We start from the raw sequence: 25,133 nt of genomic DNA on the forward strand, positions 1-25,133 counted from the left end.
CCAACCCACATTAAGAACTACTTATCTGTATACCGGTACACCTACATGTATAGTGGAGCAACGACCCATCATTACCTCATTATCCAGCTCAACAAACGTTGAGTAATACATCATCTAACCTCTTCAGTCTGTCATTACTACTGACATGGTGATTAATACATGTCCTCGCCACCAGATTAAATTCACATCACATCATATAGAACTACCTTTTACCCCTATAAACATCTTACATTTCAATCTCTCTTAATTCTACCCTTATTACCCAGACCAAGCCCCTTGCTTCATTTTCTTCTTCTTTTTTTCTTCTTCTTTTGATACTATGCTATAAACCTGGGACTGAAAATTCAATGAGAAAACATAGCGGCTAGTCAAGGCAATGTGGACTGTCTGTAGAGAGACTGACAGATACCTATATACAATATTAATTTTTGCTTGAATGATATTTACTAATTGAATAGAGAGAATAAACCCCAAAAATCAATCATATATCCATATTTCTGAAATTACATTGATGACAAACTAGAATTTTATAGAAGTTATAATTCTTGTAATATGCCATGCTATACCTTGTCAGTACTAAGAGAACCAGGGGAGAGCAAAGAGAGGGACACGGAGACAGAGACAGACAGAGAAAGAGAGAGAGAGACACACAGAGAGAGAGAGAGAGAGAGAGAGAGAGAGAGATGCAGACAGATAGAGACAAAACAAAGACCAAGAGGAAAATGAGAAAGAAGTTGTAGAAGGAAATGAATTCGATGCTACTGTGAACAGTAATCTTCTATAAGATTCTACGCTCATGCACCTCATCATTTTTTTTTCTTCTTCTCTCAAGGACCTTTAATTCATCCTGGGAAAGATTGATGTCTAGTTTTGATCATTCTGATTAAAGATTTTGAACAAAACCTGAACTAAAACCACAACAAAACTGTGTCTGAGAACTCTAAGTGTAGATTGATGAATGTATTTTCCAGCCTTGACAGATCTGTAATATTAAACCAGTCAGCCCACTCATAACATTCATTGCCATAGTGATCAGCTTTTGATTCAAAGTCTATTAATTTCCTTCCTCGAGTTCAAGTTTAGCAAAGACATTTGGCCTCACCATCAAGAGAAATGTGATAGGTGACGGTAATGTTCTAGACAAAATGCATTACATTCATGGACAGACATATCGTCGCCGTTTTCACGAACCGGCACAAGCCACCGAAATCCCTTCAAAATGTAGTTTTTATTTTTTTTTGCATTTTTAGCATAAGTTATCAACAATCTTTCATCTCACCAAATTTCAGCATCCAAAACGCTTTAGTTTTTGAGATATCCATGGTTACACAAATGACAAAAACGACACACGAGCCAAAAAGCACGATTCATATTTTCACGAACCGGCACGCGCCGTTATAAGTCAATGGGCTGTGCCGGTTCGTGAAAATATCTTTGCGCTTACAAGACCTAGACGACGCGACACAGGCGGTTGTGCCGGTTCGTGAAAATAAATTACGCGCTAAGACAGCGCGAGCGCTTTTGTCTTGCGCGTAAAGTTACATAGGAAAAACGACACAGTGGCTTGTGCCGGTTCGTGAAAATATTTTTGCTACGTAAACAGCAAAATAATATTTTCACGAACCGGCACGAGAGTCCAAAGCTTCGTAATATTAATAGTAATTGTCATTATGCTTAACAAATGGAATGTATAGAAAATACAGAATATTTTCCTTTCATTGATATGTATTTTGTGATATAAAATTTGACATAAGGCATGTTTCTGGCGAATTCAAAACGGGCTAAACGTAAAACGCGTTTTTCTCAGAATGTACTTATTTCGTTGCGCATTGGGCTGTGCCGGTTCGTGAAAACGGCGACGATATGGAGAGGGAAACATGTCCCAATTCAGGGAGGGAGGGGGGAGGGAGAGAGAGAGAGAGAGAGAGAGAGAGAGAAAGAGAGAGAAGATAGAGGGAGAGAGAGAGAGAGAGAGAGAAGAGAGAGAGAGAGGGGGGGGGGGGGGGGGGGGGGGGGGGGGGGGGGGGGGGGGGGGGGGGGGGGGAGAGACAGACAGACATTATTTATTACATTCATGGTCAAAAATATGGAGAGGGAAACATGTCCCAGTTCAGAGAGAGAGAGAGAGAGAGAGTTAGACATTATTACATTGATGGACAGAAATATGCAGAGTAAAATATGTCCAGATTCAGGAAGAGAGAGAGTGAGAGAGAGAGAGAGAGAGAGAGAGAGAGAGAAAGAGAGAGTGGGGATATAACTATATATAGGAGGGTTTCAACTGATGACAAAGAAAAACATGTACGGTAATAAGACTGAAAATGAGAGAAAAATTGAAAGAAACAGTTTATAACATCATGAATGACTTTTATCGAATCCAAACAGCAACGTGAGTCACAGAGTTTGGATGAAAATGAGATTAACTTTTCTGGCTCATATTATCCGTGGAGGATTGACTGCAACAAGATTTACAATATTGATGATGATTTGGCATAATTCACTCATCTAACACTCTTCTTTTTTATAAGTAATTTATATCTCTGCATAGGGGAGTACTACATCATTCTGTAGAATTAAATAATCAAACAGAGAGAGAGAGAGAGAGAGATCTATGAAGTCTAAAACTTTGGATGACACATTTTGAAGTCTGCCCTTTGAGAGCAAATATGATTCTTCATAGCTCGTACTATCATGTGAAATAAGGAAAACGCTACTTTGAACATGTACTGCTAAAGATTGATTTAAAGCAAGAAAGTGTGTCTTTTGAATCAGCACGCTGATAAAGTAATTAAAGTCTGAGATTTCCATGAGCTCAATGCCTTCCCTTGTGCGAGGTTGTGCGAGGTTCTGCCCGTAAGGCGAGTCCTCCACCTTAATATAGTCGAATCTGTAGACACAAATTGGGCTCAAATCATACCGGTATCCTAGATATTTCAGCTTCAGTCGGGAAAAACATCTTGCAAGAAGATTTCCTTCGTGAGAGAGAAGTAATCACTAAATAGAGTGCATTATAGCAAGCATTATAACGACAGGAAATGCATCATGAAAGAGTGGGCCTCGCTGGATAAAAAACTTTAAATCTTTCTCAGCAAAATAATTGATTTGTTCTCTTTACAGTAAGCCCTCTTCTAATCAATATGGAACATATGAGCCAAAGGAGGCTTTAAAACGTCCCTGCATGTTCATATGATATTTATACACACAGGAAACATTGAGATACGTGGCTTAACCATCAGCTACACGTACACTATATTGATAAATTCATTCGCATTCTGCTCATACATTATCGTGGACTTAATTGAGATTTAGACTCAGTGCCATTACTAAACAGCATGAGTTGAATTATTGAATATGATTCATGACCTAGCTGTAGCACATGATTTGACTTCTTTCTAAATTATCAGTGACGAAAGCTTATCATTCAATCTCCTCACCTCACTTCCAAATATACTTCACCTAGGGCCAAAGCAGTGAGAAATGAAGACCATTTTCGTAATGTAATCAAATTTAATGAGATACTATTTCCAGAGAGTTCCCCTCCCCCCTTCCTGCATCCTAACCCCATACCCCTTCAATACTATCTTGATTAGCAGTGCCTCGTTATGATTTCATTCACCTGTTACATATAATTGTATTTCAATAGTCAGAATGCAAATTACATACATTAATTGTTGCTAGGTAAGACAAACATCATGGCTTTTCCTACCTTACGTAATGCATTCAATTCCCATTCTGACTACTGCAATACAATTATTTGTAACAGGTTAATGAAATCATTGTAATGGGGCACTTGACAAAGATTTGTGCATTAATTTGATTACATTATGGAAATGGCCTATTGCTTTTAATCACCTATTTAAACAAAAACCTCTCAACCTCAACTTGTAATGTAATACATTCCATAAAATGGGGAAAGAGGGACATTAAATCCAGTAACTGTCTACCATGTCTACAATTTCAATACTGTTACAATTTAAAAAAAACTCTTTCCATGCAAATGACAGGAAGTTTATGGAGCCCATGTTCTAAATGACATTATGATGGTTTGTTTTTAGCCTAGATCTAGTAGGTCTATATGTCCTTAGATCAAACAGACAGCTTTGTTTAGTCTGATATCAAGTCATGTCGCTGACCAAATGGACAGGTTGCTATGACCCAATTTCCGACAGGAAATGAGCTCTCCTTATTGGGGTCGCCATAGCGAGGAAGACACCATTCTAAGAATGAAATACTCACAACAGTGATTAGTAAAATGATAACCTAGTTAATTCTAGTTTCTTCTCTTTTTTGACACTGCACTCAAAATAATAACAATAATAATATGCAGTTCTTATATCACATTATGATATGTCTCTATGTGCTTCAGAAGGAATTTGGATATTATTACCCCAACTTTAGCTACGACAAGCATAGTGCGTTCAAGAAATATATCCTGCCAGGTACCCACTTACTAATCACCTAGGTCAAGTGTAGCAAATGTAGATTAATGTCTTGCCATAGGTCATTAGTGCTGTAGTAGGCATTTGAACCCTGTACCTTGTGGTTCACAGTTCAGAGACTTATCCACTAGACCAAAACATCTCTATGATGTTGAAGTGATTAAAGAAATCATCAACTGGTCAAAGTTATTATATGAATTACACCTTTCTTTTCCTAACAGATTTCTTTCTACAAATAAGAGCTTAAACAAAACATATGAGACAATTTTATTGGAAAAAAGACGATATTATATGAAAACCATACCCAAACTGCCCTAACCACCCAACAAACCCAAATAAACTATTCATATTAATATTACCTCAATACAAGCAAAATGGTGAAAGGTGCAAATGTTTACCTTTAAAATTTTACCTTTGAGTTTTACAGGTCAAGTAGTTGTGTTCCTAGCTGAGTGCTCGTTTGCACTTGATACCCCCTATAAACCAGTCAAGTCCAATAGCACTGTCCATGAGTCTCCAATTATAAGCAGGCAGACTTAAAGCAGCTGGGATAGGTAACACCTAACTAACCCTGAAGATAGATCACTAGCTGGGGACTCAATCTCAGGGTGATACTTTGCCAGGATTTACAATCAAATATATTCCCTGTTATTCCTTCATTTCCTGTACCTCACTGTGGGATCAGCATCATCATTTGACTAAAATGTGCCTTCATTAAGTGAAGTTTCTTGGTTCATTCCAAAACATCAATGCATTGATCTCTTCTCTCTGAATATCTCTTTTCTTTTTACTCTAAGTCTTCTATAAAAGGATATTTTAAAGTGAAAAATAAAATAATGAACTGTTGTTGTACTGTATACTCAGCTATTTCAGATGCAGGCTATATCTCTACATAAAATTTGGGAATATTCTAGGGCATTTAATTTTTTTTCAAATACAACATGAAACACTGAGTAGTCTGCATTACAGCAATATTTGTGTAACTACATTATTCAAAAGACCAAAGCCAAATTGATAAGAAATAAAAACAAATCCTTCTATACGTGGGTATCATTTCAGAAAATAACAAGTCACTGCTGATCGCTTCACTTGTTACACTGAAAAATAAAAAAAATTATGATTCCGGAAGAAAATATATCCAACTCTCCGATCTTACAACAACACACAAAAACGGAATAAATAAAGTCATTTGTCAGTACGCATGTAACAAACACCTCTATCAATACAGTTCATCTGTAAGCTCGAGCTATTACTAACAGATGACGGGCAGAGATTACGTTTGTTAAAACCATTCTTTATGTGTGAGACTGAAGCGTTGAAAACATGTTTTGATTTTTTTTCTGCTACTACTAGCCTAAAGAACTACCGGTAGATGTTTTCCAGATATTAAACTCCTTTCTGTTCTATAAAAAAATTCCCTAGGGCCAGTGTTCGATTATGATTTGAACCATAGAGAGCATAATGGTGCTTGAAGCGCCCCAGAGAGTTAGAATTGGGCTTATTTGAAGGGGTGAAATAAAGGTGATCTACAGAATGTGATAGTGATAAGAACTGCTTAGTGGTTTGTGTAATCCCATTTTCAAATACTGCTAGATTTATTTTAAAATGGTTTGAAATATATTCACTGTATGTTCATAGCTGTTTTTCAACAATCAAACTTGCTAAGTGGTGTAAGAATGGTACCATAAAGGAAGACCAAACAGCGAGCCTACGAGAAAAAAAAGAAGATTTGCTTGTTTCATGTAGATGCAAAACGAGTAGAACCACAGTGACACTATTTCAAAGAAGTCCCCCTCCCTCTCCGCCCCCTTTCCTCCATCTCCACCCAAGCCCCTGCAATAGTGTCTTGATTAGCAGGTGACAAGTTGACAAGTTATCAAGGAGCTTTCAGAAAGTTCCAATACCTGTAAAGTTTTTTTAAATAACACTTAGGCCATGGTTACATACTGACTAAATTTCTTGTGACATTTTATTTATCCCACCTGCCCTTGTGTCCATGTTACAAATTACTTACAGCATAAACACTTCATTAGATACAGCTGCTTAGCCTTCAATCAAGACCTTGCTTTAAATCTCAAACTTAAGTTGGTCCCTAGGATCCCATCAAGGCTCGGGATTGTACTTGAATTTCCGGCTGCCTTATAAATATGGTTACCACATGTCAACTTCGGGTATTTACACATTTAGAGGACAAACACTGAGGGCATTTGTTACTGACTGCTTCAAGTGTTTGGGTAAGATAGATAGTGTGGGGAAAAGTGATAAAACATTTAACTTATAGGCTGATAGACAAATGTTACAAATGTGTTAGATTTACTAGAAACTTTCAAAATACTAGAGTGACAAGGGAGGGAAAGAGAAAGTTATGTTTGTAATGAAAATAATGTTATGCTTGCGATCAAGAGAGGCTTTAGAAATAAGAAATCTTGAATATAGGCCATGACCACAACAACAACAAAAGAAGACAAAGAAGAAGAAGAACGACGAGGAAGAGGAGGAGGAGGAGAAGAAGAAGAAGAAAATCGTATTCGCATTAATTGTTCAGGTACATGTATGGACTGTATCTAATAAATCCTACTTGTAAGTGAATACAAGGTAGAGTTTCCTTCAAAGTGTGAACTTATCATTATGAGTTATGACACATAGAGGAACATGGACAAATATGAAATATGGTTGAACACTGTTGGTCCGTTCCCACGGGAATCTGAGTCAGAGATTGAAGGTGTGTCCTTCTCTGAATCCTATCCAGGTGTCTCCAAGCCTTAATGCCAAGAGACAGGGTCAAAACAAAATGACTTAGAACTTAGTCTAGGCCTGTTTTCATCAGCTCGAGATTGCCAAATATCCCGCTATTTGAACTATCCCGATCGCAAATTATCCAGTAAAATTTGCCTCTTCATCAGCCTACAGTTGCAATTAGCCGGATATTTGGTCGAGATACATTAATCATCCCAAGATATCTTGGGCTAGTTTACAAAATATCCCGCTATTTGTCCGGTGCGCCTTCACCAGCCCGAATATTTGCACTATGCGCGAACGCTGAGCAAAATATCTTGAGCTAATCTCGATCTTGTGTTTCAAGTTTCGAGGTCAATCTCAAGCTGATGAAGACGCGATTTGTAACTTCAGGATTATTTCCCAAATCAGAAATAGCGGGCTATTCGGCAATCTCGAGCTGATGAAAACAGATCTTCTGTGACACATTACCAGGGTTCCTCCAAGAACACTTGTCACAGGATTTATAGAATAGAGGTGTTACTCCCTTGTGTTCTTAAGTTGTGTCAGAAATCTTAAAGCATCATAAAGTACCTCGCCTCGGCCTTTCGTATACCTGGAACCCTTAATCAATGTCAGAAGTAAATCCAGTTTGCTCTTTGGGAGTGGTAACAGGTTAAACTACATACATATATGACCTCTCATGTAAATACAACCATATTTGTTTAACATATTACCTTGCTCTCAAAGTTTAAATATGCTACAAAACAGATTTGTGAAACAGATTCCATTTACTTAAATACTTCCAAAACCATTATACAAAGCCATGATGACTGACCATGATATAGTTATTTGTTTCTGTCTATCTGGGTTTTTTTTGTATGGGGGGGGGGGATTGAGGGGAACTTCATATCTAACTAATTATATTAATGTGTCCAGAAGAAATTCAAAGTCATAAATGAGCCCAATCTCCCAATGATTGTTTTCTTGTCTAGTAATGTCACCTTGCTTATTTGCAATCAGAGCGCTAATGGACATAATGGATCTGAAATAAACATTTGGGTGATAAGATCCACTCCAAACTTCTCCAGTCAGACGGACAATGTCCTTCACTGGTATGAGATAAAAAAAAAAAAAAGCATGCCAAATGTGCTTCAACTGTAGCATATCACGACTTTGAATTTAGAGTGAGTGAGAAATTGGTACCTTAACCTGATTATCCTTGTTTTGTTGATCAATCCTTATATAATTCTAGACTAAATAAGCTATATTATGATTATAGTGTAGTCAGAAGAATTTGCCTGTAAATGCTTCAACTACCTTTCCTACATTGTTTTTTAAACATTTAACCATTTTATGGGTAGTTTTTTCCTATAAAACAAAATGAACATCTAATAGACATCACTGTATTTAGAACAGTTCACTGTCTCAAATTTCAATTGAATGTTTGAGAAGCAACACTGTCCTCTTAATCAAGGATTTGAGGGGATCATTGACATCTTATCAGACAAACTAAACAAGATCATCTTGTCTCCATCCCATTCCTGGAGTGCTATCACGCTAATGAAACCAATCCAGGCCCATTCTTTCAATATTAGCTGAGCCGGTGTTATCTTGCTCTTAGTTAAACGGTGAGTACTGTGTTCATGGTCTAAGCAAAATGTTAGCCTTCTTCTTCCTCTGTGTTTCAGAAGTAAACAAAGATTGTATCACTTCTGATTGAAGATGGTTGATTATTAACCAGGTGCCTTTCTTATTGATGTTAAATGCACACAGTGTATAACATGATTTAGAAATGGGATATACTAGAAGACTTGTTTGGTAATATGTAAATTGAAGGATATAAATTATAACACTTCAATACATCAAAACAAGAATACATCTAAGTTGTAGTTGTGACTTTTTTACATTTGTTTTATTAAGGTAAAGTCTATATAGCCTACAAGCTAATCATTTTTCAAAATTCAATATGGTTAAAGATATAAGGTCTGAAATTGCCTGCAGAAAGAGACGCACCAAAGGGTACGAAAATCAATATAAATTACCAATTCAAAGAGTTGTTTTTTGGTTTGAAATTTTTGTGTGTATATCAGCCTTTTCACACACAGCTAAAATTCATCGTATCTAGTGATGATTAGAATCATCGTAAAATTTTAAACATGTTTATAGACAAAATTTCCCAGTGTGAACATCGTTTATACGATGTTGGGGTAGATACGAAGTCGCGATCCATACGCCCCTAAAAGCAGGCTGCAGATACGAAGTTCGTATCTAGAGAGCTTGACATTTTGTGTGTGAAAGGAAATTCTTGTTTAAACGTGTTTAAACTGGATGGAGCGTGCGCTTTGATTGACATGACATGACCTTCAATGCGCAATGGCACTACTGCGCATTTTACGAGCAGTAGTTAATCACGAAACAATTAACGATCGCACCGAAATTTCTGTGTGTGAAAGGCTCGTGATTAGTTTAAACACGTTCGAAACACGTTTATACTAGTCATGTTTATAGAATTTTAGCTGTGTGTGAAAAGGCTGTATGATTGACTAATTGTGTGGTATTTCATAATGAAGTTAAGCTGTCAATATCATTGATGGCTTGGGTTAGTTTCCCAGTAAAATGATATCTCCCAATGGCATTAAACCTTTGCTAACAACAAGAAAATCATACTCACTTGTGGAGGTCTGATCCTTATCGACGATCACCATACCACCGAGGTTCACGACCTTCAGCTGCCCTTCGGAGGTCATGACAAAGTTTTCATAACCAAAGTCTAGGAGCAAGACCAGCCACTTGTCACTGGAGTCGTGAAAGTCTTCGATCATTTGGAGGATCTTAAGAGAGATGTCAACCCTGTCTTTCCATGATGCTTTGAGGTAGTTGCCGAGAGGTTTGCCGCTGGGTTCAGTCAAGATGACACGGCCACATTCTCCCAGGTACTCAGTGAAGTAAGGTCGGAGGGATGGGATGTTTCTGAAAAACTGTGCAAAGTTATAAAAAAAGGAAAAAACATCTTTACATCTACTGAAGATAAATTTAATTAAAAATAGATTTTCTCAAACTGTTGTGCCTAAAAATCTCAGCTGCCAAAGAGGAAAATAATGTATAACATCAAATTAATGGTGTATATTAAATTAATACTTTAATATTCTTTGACAACTTGGTCACCCATGAAACACCTGAAGAGTTCTCACTCTCCCTCTCTCTCTCTCTCTCTCACTCTCTCACACACTCTCTATCTTTCTCTCTCTCGCCTCTCTCTCTCTCTCCTTCCCTCTATTATCTTCTCTGTACATCTCTACCTTCTTGCTTGCACAGTCTTAATGAATTTTTGACTTGTTGTGAAGTCTACAAGTCGCGAAGTGTTTAATCCATTTAGAAAGCTGGATCTGTTTGAAAATCTCTTGTGTCATCCTGCATTTGGGGGCATTCCTGGCTCTGTCTCAAATCCACCTCATCATCATCATCATTATCATCATCATCATCATCATCATCATCATCATCATCATCATCATCATCATCATCATCATCACCACCACCACCACCACCACCACCACCACCACCACCACCACCACCACCACCACCACCATTATCATCATCACCACCACCACCACCACCACACCACCACCACCACCACCACCACCACCACCACCACGTGGCCACCACCATCATCATCTTACCTTAAGTAAAGCTGGTTCTGGATTGAGAGCCATGGTTGTAGCAAGAATGGCCATCTCTGTTGATGCGATCCCTGTTCCCCATCTACTCACTCTATACAGCTGCTTCAACTCCTCAAAGAAATCTGGACTTGCACAAGTAGTTGCACTGTAGAAATAAAAAATAAAAAACATTAATAATGGATATGAAGCCAAATTGAGAGGATCTTTCTTATCTCTAGAGTATATGGTCAAGCATTTTTCTTCTTCAAAAGCAAAGAGTATTTTCCTTATAAGTGTCTACCAAGAGCCGGAAGGGTACATTTAAACAGGAAATTACTTTATTTTTTATTTTAAATATGGGAATATAGGCCTACAACAAATTAGAATGACTTACATTGCCCATATATACCATCATTCTTAGATGTCCATATTATAGGAACTGAAATAACTTATAGTACGGTACACTGTCTAGTCATCATCAGTTCTAGGTCACTGAAAAGGCAAATGAAAAAGAAAGAAATAATGGAAGAAAGAAATAATGGAAGAAAGAAATAATGGAAGAAAGAAAGAGTAAAAAAAGAAGAAGAAGAAACTAGAATGCAACAGATAAAATGTATTCATGGGAGCATGATTTTAGCACCTACCAATGACATGTGAATAATCAGGAGGTATTGAAAGATACTAGAGGGAAAAAAACTTCAAAAGAAATCTTTATTCAAACTTCAAAGCACACACACCAAAACAAAATGAGTCTTCTATAGGATAGCCTTTAGATATCCCGCTGACCTCTAAACAGTGACAATGTACACAGCAATACCACCTCTTATTTAGACTACCATGTTTGGTCCCTTTTCAATGAGAAAGCCTATGGGAAATATGGAGCAATACACTTATCAAATATTGACAGGTATGAAAGAGTTCATAAGTTCAATTTCCCAACCCTCTACAAACTTAGGTAGAGACCTACTTATCGTTGTGTTTGATTTTACAAAAAAAACTAAGGCCACTCGAAAAACGAAGGACAATTCACATGCACAGAGTAGATTAATTGCTCCTTTAAGCCAAAATTGCCACCATTTTCATCTTTGTCTATTCAAAATCAAAGTAAGGCTACAACATACTGCATGGATGTAGTGTAATAGGGGCCTGTCTGTTGCAAAACAACATGAATCATGTACTCTTCACCAAAATTTCATTTACAGGGAGACGGAACATGATACACGAACTCATTTTCACAAGCTTTCTGCATCCTTTTGGCAACAAAAGGATATTGACGTGACTAGGGAGAGAAGTGAACTTGAGCCATGAAAAGAAATCTGACCTACAAACTTAGCAAACCAAACATTCACAAACCTTGAACAGACCTCGAAAATAGGGGGTGGGACCAAGCTTAACCATTCATCAAATGCACAATAGCCTAGTCAGAATACTTGTAGAATCCAATCTTATGCTAGAACGCTCTACCAAAAGGTCTCTTTCAACCTTTAGATGTGTTGTCAAATTTCTTGTTTTTGTGTGCTCTCTTTTTTTCGAGTCAGTACAAAAAGGTTTGTTTGATGGAAAGTAAAGGGTGTCCAAGTGCATGAAACTTGTATTATTAGAGCGGTGTCACAGTTCCACCAAGCAAACACCATAGAAGAAAATACTTCCCAAATCCAAGGCTAAAAATTGGCATCAGTCTTTGAAGTCATCTATCTGTTATTCATTCATTGATTTTTCTTTATTAATGTCAACGTTAAGCTACTGCACTTCTCATGTCTTACCTTCAATCTATCAACAATCTTTGTAAGATTATGAAGAATGTCTACAAAAATATTGTAGCATGAAAAATAAAAAACAAGAAGTAATCATTGCCAGGTAAAAACTAAAAAACAAAATCCAAGGTTTTATATGAACTGAGCCTGTATTGAATGATGAATCCATTTCACCAATTCTCCCTTGATTGATGTACCTTTGGGGGGTAACCAAAATAATTACAAGCCTAATATGTCTATTTGTTGCAACTGTTTACATCATTCATGTATGTCAGAGGAACTTTTCCTCTGCCAAATAAATTATGATACACTGTCTCATCCTACTGATGTAGTGGATATCACCTGCTCAATAATGACAGTAGGTCTTATTTTGTGGCAGCACTCCAAACTTTCTGAACATTTCTTAAACATTTCAAAGTTTCAGTAGTGGCCTGTACTTTTTTGTTCAGAAGCACTTTTTTTCAAACTTGCTGAATGGTGTGCTGACTTTTCTTTTTCTAAATTCTTAAAAGTTGAATTTAAACAATTGTCTTGATATTCCATTTCGAAATTCCAACAACTGTTTAATACAAACAAAAGTTGCATCTCTGGCACAATTGCAGATTTTGTAACACGATAAGAGCTAGGTGGGTGGTGGATGTACAGTTAATTTGTGTTTGGTAGGAGATTTTTGTATAGCTTGTATGATATATTGCATGAAACACAGTTGGTTAGCCCTTGTTCGGAACAGCAAAGACGCTTTTGGCACATCACTGAATCAGGAACCAATTTCAGGTCATCTACTACCCGTCAACATCTTCTCATTTCAAACCCTGCTGAATCCGCTTCACGGTTTCCGAATTCAGGGCAACGTCCAGAGGTGCAACAAACTTCTTCCTTAGTAACTTTGTTCTACTTTGTCAAATCACTTCTAAAATCAAGGAGAAATCCTACAGTACCTCCTTGGTAAAACTACCTTTTCATGTTGTGTGGAAGACCTAAAGTGTGAAGAAATATGGGAGGGGTGGTGGTTACTTTATATGAATGATGATGACAAACTCCATACAAGGGGCAACAGAAACAATTTTGTATGTCTGAATTTCAAGCCAACAAACAAATTTGCTCATAGTCTCACATTTTACTTTTTACTTCTTACAAAAACTGAAATCCCTTGCTTGTCAAACGAGGTTAAAGTGTACCAATCACTAGATCATCCATGTTGCAAACATGCTATACCGTGTTCAAACCATGAGTTTCAAATATTTCTCCTTACAAAGATGCGTGTGCATGCACTCACATAGAATAGGGCGCACACAGAACCCAAGTCCAAGCTCCAGTTGTATGAGTGAGAGCCCTATTTGCAGGGTTGTAAGTTATACTTTATTTTCTTCATACTCTTAACCATTTATCTATATAATGCTAGAGAAAGTCTTTCTGAGGTTGATTATATACATTTTACCTATACACAAATTACTTTTCAGGTGAAAACAAGATTTGGACTTGGTTGAGCATCAGAATGGGTGTATACAATTGAGCACAATTGTAACATAAAAATGAATAAATTGTATTTATGTTTTACAAATTCAGCAAGATATAAGTGTCCTTATTACACATCTATCACTCATCATGCCGAGCTAGATGTCAGCTATTAGACTCTATAATGACTCAATGATAGCATTTAAATTACTAAATGCCCACACCTGTATCGGACGAACCTGGTCCCTGAACGGATATTCAATCTGTCTTTACCTGGCGCCGAACAGAACTAGTTATTTTCATATCTAATACAAGTTTTGTATTCCGTCCTAAGATATAAACAGCCTGACCTTAATAGGGGCTGATGACTAAGGGGTATTACAGGTTAAGAATTGTTATTGGAACGGATTGAGTAATGACCTAGAAATTACTGACAGAACCCTATATTTATGACGGACAGAATGCTATTTTTGTCTTACAAAACGCTATTTTAGCTCATTTTTTGGTAGACTGAAATGATAACTCACTTCAAAAAGCTATTCTCATCGAATATATAATTGATGAAAGAAGAATATGTATTTTTTAAATCGTAACATAAAAATACTTTGTCAAAGAGCTGATTCCTAGTTGGTGCCAAATTGTAAAATAGCAGCATCAGATTGAAAACAAGAAATGAGCCGAGACAGGGGATAGCGGAGTTTGACTGACTTCAATGCAATGAGACAATGAACTATTTTTTCAGGAAGTTCAGAACCGATGGGGGTAATTATTAAAGGAAGGGGAGATAGAGGAGGGGGAATGTGAACATCACTGGAGTTGTTTTGTACAATGGATAATTCATTATTCATTAACTGGAGAAAAATGGATGGTTACCGCACACTTGTCATCGGCGATTCAAATGGTACATCCTCGTAATTCAAGACATATTTCATACTCGTAGAAGCCTGGATGATAATCATGGCTTTCCTTGTAGCTGATAAATGATCGATGCAGTAGAAGAGGATATTAACATCACTTTCAGAGAAAGGAAAGACTATGGCGTTGGAGGAGGTCACAGATTGGACATAAAATGACCAGACTTTTCAGGATAGAAGAAAAACAGGTTGGGTCACTTCTGTCCTTCTTCATTATTTTGTATACCATCTCTATGTCCCTGGGATCCAGTATATGACAGGAAAGATGGGTATTTGGACAATCCCCCATGGGAATCACTAAATGACATACACATCTATTAATTGCTGTACTGTGTCACATTTTAAGCACAATATAAGTGTTTAGAAGGTTATTGAGGGCAATTATTTTCACATTAGATTTAGAGAACCTAATAATGAGATTTGTGATCATGAAAGGAAGGCCAGGCACATAAAAGATATTATTAGACATTTCAAATGCATTTTTGCAATACACATTCAATGTATCTGTTTCTTTAAATCATTACTTCAGGTGGTACTATACCAGTAAAACAAATATTTAATATAATGAATTCCGTATCTGAATGTTTCTGTCAACACAGTCAGTGACCTGATCATGTCATGATGGATACAGTCCAAGATAACATTCCCATGAGGTACCATGCATGGGGTAGGGAGGGGGTACAAGAAAGTGATGGGGGTAGAAAAGAGGGAGAACAATCAATTGAGGTGGGGAGGATGGGAATAGCTCTCAGCAGAGAAAGAGAGAGAGAGAGAGAGAGAGAGAGAGAGAGAGGGGGAGGGATGGAGAGAAAGAGAGAGAGAGAGAGAGAGAGAGAGAGAGGGATGGAGAGAAAGAGAGGGAGAGAGAGAGAGAGAGAGCTAGTGAGAGAGAGAGAGCTAGTGAAAGAGAGAGAGCTAGAGCGAGAGATAAAATGAGAGGGGGGGGTGAAAAGCAGAATAGAAATAAAACAAGGGATAATGATAGAGAAAGCAACCATTCTGATGCTAACAAAGACTAAAGGAAAAGAATCTTGATTTGAAACACTGACCAAAAATGTTGAATTTGTGAGACATTGTAGAGCCTGCTCCATGAGTGTCCATCATAGGTGGACACTATAGTCATCATCACTGTCATCATCACATAAAAAGTCATAAAGATTATGTTTTTATTCTATCAATTTCTGTTAAACATGCAATAATATATAGAGAGAAAAAACAAAGATTAGAAAATTTACATAAAAACAAACATATGAAACAAAAAAAGGATTAACAGGAGAAAGAGATGACTATCCTTGGTGTGACTCAACAGCTTAAGGTTTAAGGTTGCAACAAATTATTTTAACTTAAGTAAAGAAAGGAGTGATCATATAGAAAAAACAGATTTAATGCATTATTCCATGGCCCAAACCCTGGTAAGTACACTGTAAAGGTGTAAGACTTCCTTAGTACAGCATCCATTTCCCCTTAGGAGGAAACAGCAAGCATGACAATTTCCTTGAGCCTTTGAGGTGGAGAAAGCGTTTTGTCTTGGGATTTCAAGCAAATCCTATCCTTGCTAAACTCTGAACCCATAGGAAGAGAACATTCACTGGTTTCTCTTCTATTCATAATGTACTCAGAACGTGTGTCACACAATCGTGTTTGAAAAGCCTACACGAATATACAAAGAGTCCTAATCTGCTAAACTAAAGTGGGAGTTTTACTTAGTGCCCATCGGACATCAAGTTATTAGCCTACTTCTGAAAGCTTATCTGTGTTCTAGATCTTATGCAAAGCAATGAGTAAAAAGTGGAATTTATAAAGCAGAAAAGTCTGGAGTAGCCATATTGCCTTTCAATATCAAGACAAGTCGGGAAATGCTACTTGACATAGGGATACCCAGTAGAGTTAGGTTTAGTTTGGTTGAATATCTAGCACAGATGATTTCAGAGAATATAAGAATACTATATGGCTACATGCCTCATGCATATCACAATCTCAGCTGTTATTCACCAATACTTCTAAAACTTGAAATTGAATGACACTACAAGGGTTTAAGGTTCTAGCCAAGGAAAGTGAAGTTCATTTTTGCCTCTCTCCACCCAGGTGCAGGATGGATACTTGATAGGATACCAGCGTAACTGTGAAAAGAATACAATGTGCCTGCATGACTAATGGTAACTGATTGGAATACTCCCCAGTGGAATCGAGAGTGATCAAGGTTTAGTAAAGAATCATAATTTCATCCATCGAGTGGAGTAATTACAACCCTGTATTCATGGTAGTGTAAAGCAATCCTATCAATTACTCCTAATGGGAACAGGGGGTGTTTCATAAAGATGTTCCTAAAGTTACGCATGATTTTACGAACAACATGTATATGGACATGTATATGAAGTACCAGATAGGATGCCCAAAGTTTTTTCCCGATATTTCCAATTACCTCAATTAAATTATGGCAAAAAATGTACTTTGCATTAAAAATGTTTGTTATAAAAAGAATGTTAATCTACATCTGCACAGTCCAACTTTAGTTGATGCAGTTAATAAAGATTAAGGATCCCATTTGGCTTTTCATATACGAGTCGTTCGTAAAGTCATTGGTAACCCTACGCACAGCTTTATGAAACACCCCCCCCCCCCCCCCTCTCCTCCAGCTCTATATAAAGATCTACATAATGTTCTCTTACATATACTATCAAAAAAACTTATTTCATGTCTATACTGCATAAAGAATTATGAAGAACTACTTATTATCATTTTGAAACATTCATGGATAAATCTGCAAAGCATAATAGTTGTAGTACTTTTCAAACTCACACCAACGGATCATACAACACAGAGAATATATATTATGCAGAAGTTAAAAAATGAATCAAAAGGCTACATTTATACAGTAATAGCCAAAGCCCCTTCCCCTTCCCCTTATTCCCCTTCCCATGTTCAGTTGCCAAGGCAACACAAAATGACTGCACTCTTGTGGCAAAGTACTATTGCTTGCCCATGCAAGCCTCATGTGAATGTATGTAAGAACTCCTCAACAACTTTGCTGATTGCTTGCAGACCAATCCTAACAATGAGTCACTAACAATCAAGGAATCTACAGAGATTATATGAAGCCTTTGAAGGGATGTTAGAGAAATGACCAGCTGTTGTTACTTTGAAAAAGGAATTTAACAACACAGACTGCATTATGTGCACACATTACCATAAATTACATAAAACCCCCTGTGTACTTTTAATAAACTTATCAGATCTCCAAGTTCAATCCAGCACTTACCCAACCCCTAAGATCCATCATCACTTCACATACAATACTCATTTTTTTTTATTGCTTGATCTTTTTTTGCTCTTTCCACAAGAAAACAGGAAACAGCGGAAATGATTCTGCAGATCATGTTTCACGATTGGACAATTACATGGATAATGTTGCTGATTGCAGATGAAAGATCCCTCTCTTTTTGCTCGAGAAGGTGGGGATATGTTTCCATCTTTTCCTTTCTCTGGCTCTGCTTATGGTAACCGATGTCATGAAAACCTAATCAAACATTAAGTTGCGTTTTCATGACTTGCACTCTAGGGGGAATAGTATCAATCTTCTTTTAAATCTAATATATATTTACAGAAAATACAATTGTAAACTTGACTGGGGCTAATGTCACAGTACAAGGAAACTTTTACCTCAATTTTTTTTTCTCCAAAGATTTTAGTTTACTGTTTACCAAACCTAAGCATCTCAGGAGTTGATTACATGATCACTGATCAGTGTTATGCACTTTTTTATATTTACTCTCCTGTAATGAAATAAAAAATAACTGGAATGGAGTCATGTAAGGTATCAGTATACCAATGACCACAGTAACATTTAAACTGCACACAACAGGGAAAAATTACACGGGGGCTCAGGGCAAATTAGCCCCCGAAATGCCAAAAAGAGCCCCCGAAAGTCATAAAAGAGCCCCCCCCAAAATTTGCATAGAGTTCAATGCAAAACAAATTAAAGAGTGTTATTTTCATGCAAGCAAGCTTGAAAAGTAGCCCCCAAATTTGTTTAAATAATTTATTCCCTGGCACACAACTGAGTTAGGTTGGGCATTGGCCATTGGATGATACTTACAGTGTACATGGTGTAACAGCTAGGCCTGTAAAATTGTTTTTCTTGTCAGCACTAGTTAGTCATCCTAATTTTCATAAAAAAATTATAATTGAATTTCCCATAAGAGTTCCAAGAAGCCAAAGGAATTGTTTAACAGTTCGCTAAAATTAGAGATTCACAAACACAATTCTAAGGTCAATTCATTCTATAAGTCTCCTTTTCTCTGGGAATTCAATCTACTTTTCAAAACATCTACTGTGAGTGATAGTTCAGGATGGTGATATATCCCTTCTACAATCCCAACTAATATGTATTTACATTTGTCTTTCCAACAGAAATTACACCCAGTCTGCACTCGTATTTGTGTGTTTTGTGTTTGATTGTGTCAGAATGAAAAGAGAGTTATATAATTTCTCAAATCCAATGCAATCTTCACAGACGTGTTCAAATTCCATTTGGAAAATAATGAAAATTGAGCAATTATGAAACATAAAACTGCATCTGACCTTCAATATTTTAGTATATTTTCTGAGTGATTACATGATGCTTTTTTCAGAGTTCCCTTCGCTAAACTAGGGTCTTCCTAAAATGCAACCCTACCAAGTACCATCTAAACCTGTCGATTAAGAACATATGAATATTATTGATGTTTGTGTAATAATGTAATCATTCAAGAGGCTTTTCTAAAATACCTAACCTTGTAGCAATCTTACAAAATACTTAGAATAAGACAATAATCTGGTTATGTTCTCGATTTTTCAAACTGGCAATAACTTTTAAAAGCGACCATGAAACATGAAAGGAGAAGAAAATCACACTTGCTTTCTATAATGAGTCTTGATTGAACATGGAGGACATTCATAAAGATTTTGATAGCAAATCTACTGGAACCATTGTAGTATTAAATAGTTTAAACATCATAGAAGGTAACATTTTCTGAACAATTCCAGGAGATTAAAGACATATTAAAAGACTAAATTAAATCGGAAGGGACAGCTTATTAACGATTAACTGCTCATATTGTGTTTATTATCCGATGATCTGATTAGCAAGCTTAGAATAAAATAAGTTAAGTGGTGTGGAAGGACACTTCTAATAATGATGCTAGGTTTATATGAAACTGTAGACAAAACAATTGTCATGATAATCTGAACATCTTAAACGAAGTACATTCTGTCAGTATGGATTAACCGGGTTTTAAACAACTAATAGTGCGGGACAGAAGGATTACAATTCTGTGGAGAAAAAAAATAAAGATTTTAATCTACGGTAAGAATTTAACAAAAGATACACAAAAGATACTGTAGTTTATGGGACAATGCCCTTCACATTTTTAAAGGAAATCTTCTGCTGCTCTTGCAGATCGAGAATCAAAGAAACAACAACAGGACAAGATTTTAAATTCATCTGCTATATTTCTGTCATATTAGCATATTTTGTGAATAGTACAACTACAAAGATTTACTCATTGTATTTCATCCTAGATTTATCAAGAAACCTATACATTCATTTTAAACTGATTAACTTTTAGGTTAAACCAATTATTATTATTAATTTTTTTTTTTTTAACTGCAAATTCTGTCAGAGATTGTACTGATTTGAACCAAAAAGTTGTTCAGAATAATTAGTACCTAATAGTAAATTACATTTTGCTGAAAATTCTAACACTTGAAAGATAATAAGCAAAGACTCCATCTTAACAAGTGTTACAATATCTTGATAACTATATATACCGGTAGGCAGAATTTCCCCATAAGCTTGAATGTATAAAGGGCCTTATACTTGTTGTACACTTCTCAAAAACTGAGGTTAAAAGAAAATTAATATGCAGGTGTGCCTTTTCAGCGCTTTGTGGGTGTTAATCCTTTTAAGGGTTGCATTGAAAATAATGATGAAAATAATGATGAAAAGAAAGGTATCAATCACAGTTGACAGTTTGTAAAACAGTCATATTATGGTTTTCATTCATAAGGCGTTACCTAAAAGAATGAATTGCATTCCACTGCATTTTGATAACTATGTGTTACATTTTTTGTATAAAGTTTCTGTAAGGGCTTGTATTTTCATATCACTGTAGTTCAAATGGAAAGGTTTTCATATTACCATCAGAGAGAGAGAGAGAGAGAGAGAGAGAGAGAGAGAGAGAGAGAGACTGACAGAACAAAAGGTTAATGGTCATCACTGGATTGATGGAAGCCCCAATCTAGACAAATTCTTGGCTTTTCAAAGGACTCACCAATTTGTGAATAGTGATTTTCCCATCAAGTTCTTTACATCTTTTAATCCTGTCAGAATAGCTAGCATTTATTCAACAAAACCATGGCAAGGCCAAAGGAAATTATAATACTTGTCTATGAATGTAATTTGTGTCTAATTTCAGTGAAGATCCAAAAGAACACAAACAACTCAATTGTGCATAGAAAGCGTCACAGATTATCAAAACTGTAAGAATACTAGGCCGCAGAGCTAGAGGAAAGTTCTATGGAATAATTTGAATAGTACTTGGTGCTTCCTAAGGCCAGGCCAACCCCATTACATTATTCTATCACAATTTTTAGATCATAAGGGGTTTCTAAACTCTGAAAAGCTACAAATTAGCTGTATCTTGCTTTAATCTTGTGGTTTTCATTCAAAAGTATTACATACATGTATAAGTGCCCTCAATTTATGAATATCAACTAAATGCTGTGAGGGAGCTGATCTACTGTTAAGCCAATGAGGAAGAATACATTGTGGATGGTTTATTGAATTCAATAAGCAACTAACCACTAAACTAATTTATAAAAATGAGAAGTTAGGCAGAGCATTATATGAAAAAATATTGGTTAACCTGTATGATAAAGATAATGGATTGTGGTCATTGCAGCTAATTGGGCATCAAATTGTGTGAATATGATATCATGATGAACCAGCTTTGGATGCCTGTTTTCCAACATTAAGTCACGTACAAACTTGTGGGAATAGTTAAGGTCTCGAAACATAATAGAATAAAACAGAAAAGAAATATCACTCAGCAAAACCCAAAGATAAATCACTCATAATCATATCTCATTTCATTAAGGGGAGGAGTAGTCATCCTTATTACTTTTTAACTGTTATGAATGGCAATTTTGTGTTACATGAAGGCTTTGCAAGAAAAATGACTCACGTTCAGCATATCTGATCCAGAACAGCATGGGTCATTGCCCTGGCAGACACATTACCTAGGGACACAAACAGAGGAATCCGGGCCCGCAACAACAAGCCTTTCAAATGGGCCGGCACTCCAAAAGGATCTTCGTTATTTGCTAATCACAAGTCTTGTTCACACACTATCCACAATCACGCCTCTTTACGATTTGTCTGACTCTTGATTACTCATGGAGACTTTATGCTCGCTGGCTTGAGGAAAAAAAACGTTTGCAGAATTATGTCAATATTAGAGCAGCACTAGCTGAGTTCAAATGTCCTCAAGGATAAAAGCTATTAAAGTCTTTCTTTTTCTGTCTGTGTCATACAATCACTCAATATTTATTTTACATATACATCTGGAAAATGAACATGAAGGACTACATGTATAAAAGATCCTAAAGATATATCTAAGGATCATGAACATACCAACAATTTACTTAATTAAAAAAAAAATCATTACCAGTCTAACTTTACAAAATGGTGAACTATAAGCAACCTGGCAAGATATTTCAGTCACAAGCTTTTTGAAGGGAAATTTTTCTGTTGTTTTGACTTGTGAATAATATATACGCCTACAAAATTGTATTGGGGCAAATTAAATAGGAGCCTACATGTATGTAGTTCATTTGGTTACATACTGTGTACTAACTCTTTCATTGTAATGTTTTAAAGAAATTTTCTTGATCCCTAAGAGATAGGGTAAGTGTTTGCTATACGAATCATAAAGGCATTATATAGCCATTAGGGAACTGAGTGAACAATAAAAACAGATCAGCTATAGATAGGAAGGACAACAACAAGTTTTAATGCATGTATAGGCTAATAAGTGCTTAGCTGTGGCCCAAACGTGGTGCCTTGGGAAGTCTCCTTCCTGTGTGAACGTGTCTATTGTGAGGAAATCGTGTACATGTATCTGGATATGGGGATTGATCTCCGCATATGATGCCAAAGGGGGCATTAACACGACTCCTCTATAGACGCATTCAGTCAACAATCTCATTCATGAATGAGGATTCATTTCAAATAAATATTTTTGGGGAGTGGTATATTTCCCAACTGGATATATATATTGGATGTGCTCATGGTTGAATAATTCAGTCTCGATGATAAGCTAGTCAATTAATCAAGCATTCAACCAACGTTGTTGTCAGATGCTATGTAATATCAATGATATTGAATTGAATTCTTTCCATTCAGTCATTGCTAAGGCCAGAATCCCTTAAGGATATAGGGCATCAATTTATAGACTGCATTGATTTGTCAATAATAAGTTCAGGGTGGATGAAAATTCACCAATTTTCTTGTTTGTGTGGTTTTTTGTCCATTTTCATCGCTGTCAAATTGGTATCAAGGTCTGAAATGGATCACCTGAAAGCTTGCAGTAATTTCTAAGATTAAAGTGAAAGACATATATCCAAAGGCATTGTATCCAAATGATTGATAATGCCAACTGACTGGAGTTTCTAACTCTAGTCAATGACCATGACACTTGAAGAATTGATTGATATTGCTCTTCTTAAAAAATATGAAAGAAAAAATAAATGGTCGTAGTGAAATATTAAAATTACCTTGACCTTCACACTATATTTGAGCTCTTAATCATTGATTTCAAGTTTACCAGTCTCTGTTAGAGATACAGAGATAGAAGGAGATTCAATGCAGGCCTCCTTGTTTCTTTTATCTACGGATCAAACACATTTCATACAGTATATGGTTGTGAACCATTCTCCATCACTGACAAAGAGTATGAATTGGGGAAGTCGATCATCTCCCTCAGCCAATGCATGTCAAAGAGAAAGATCAGAAGAAAAGTGGACAATTTTGGGGGAAAAGGCTGCAAAAGATGTTTTGTATACAGTAGGCTAAATTCCACCTACTCCACCCACTCCCCTCCCCTTATATTAAAACCCCATCTATAAGATTTTACTTCACCTATAAAATCAGAGACATTTGCCATAAGCCCCTGGTCACCTACAAGTTTGTCCCTATCTTATTCTTGGTTTTTTGTCCTCAAATCCAAGTTGAAGCCATTAATCACACAATATGAATGTAAAGTCAATGTCCCAATGCAGCTAGATCGTCTCTCATGAGACTACGCTGATGAGTGAATTTATGGGGCAGCAAATCACAGGAAACACTGTGAAATTGAGACTGGCTTTGTGGTAAACAATGACCTAGATCTAGAGTCTTCAAGACCAAGGTCTCAGAAGGGAGAGACTTTCCCTTAAAGTTTCACTGAATTTTATTTTCATAATAAAATATATGTTATTTAATATAGCAGAATGTGCCATATAAAGACCTACAGCTGCTAGTTTAAAAGTTCTAACAAAAAAATTATAGTACCACTGATTATTCTATTTGCCTTTCCCTGGGTAGAAGCTGCTTATTATGGTGTTCAAATCAAACAGATACATTTCAGTAGTAGCAATGGTCATTCCAATTGTATCCTTGGCAACGTGAAGAGGTAGATGACCCTAAGATGAGGAAACACTCCTCCAGCAAGAAGGAGATCATTTCTGATTCAAGAGGACATCGTTTCCCCTCACTGAAACCTGAGAAAAACCATGGTAACTCTGCAAAAAGGCTTTACCTGTCATGACTTCACTTCTCACCAGTCATAGACCACAAAACCACACAAAAATAAAAATGAGCAAAGCCAGATGGACTGAGGTCTAGGGAGTATGAGTACATGTACATCCAGGCAAGTGATTTACCCCTCCCCCTCCCCCTTTCATTCAAAATGTTCTAAAATACACATCCATGTCCATGATGCACTATACTCCTCTCCGTGAATCCATGCCAACTTAAGTAATTGCTTCCCAGAAGTTATAACGCACTGTGCTTATCCTGCCATTATGAATAAATCAAAAACTTTGCCAAATAAATATGATGTGTCATTGTCATAAATGAGCAATATTGAATAAATATGTCTTCCTCTTTTCCAGGGAGCTGCA

The 25,133-nt window shown here is 36.6% G+C and overlaps 1 protein-coding gene across 3 annotated transcripts in view; it reads right to left on the reverse strand.

Annotated features, from left to right (window-relative positions):
* LOC115924023 (divergent protein kinase domain 2A-like) overlaps nt 1–25,133 on the reverse strand; it is a 71,840-nt gene that overhangs the window by 10,978 nt on the left and 35,729 nt on the right. For all 3 annotated transcript variants that reach the window (XM_030985584.1, XM_030985578.1, XM_030985589.1), the window contains 2 exons: nt 10,832–10,976; nt 9,826–10,132 (listed from right to left, as the gene is read on the reverse strand). In XM_030985584.1, coding sequence (XP_030841444.1) covers nt 9,826–10,132; nt 10,832–10,976 — 452 coding nt within the window. The remainder of the gene's footprint in view (nt 1–9,825; nt 10,133–10,831; nt 10,977–25,133) is intronic.

Source organism: Strongylocentrotus purpuratus, unplaced genomic scaffold (assembly GCF_000002235.5).
Source record: "Strongylocentrotus purpuratus isolate Spur 01 unplaced genomic scaffold, Spur_5.0 spur5_contig_836, whole genome shotgun sequence".
NCBI lineage: Eukaryota > Metazoa > Echinodermata > Echinoidea > Camarodonta > Strongylocentrotidae > Strongylocentrotus > Strongylocentrotus purpuratus.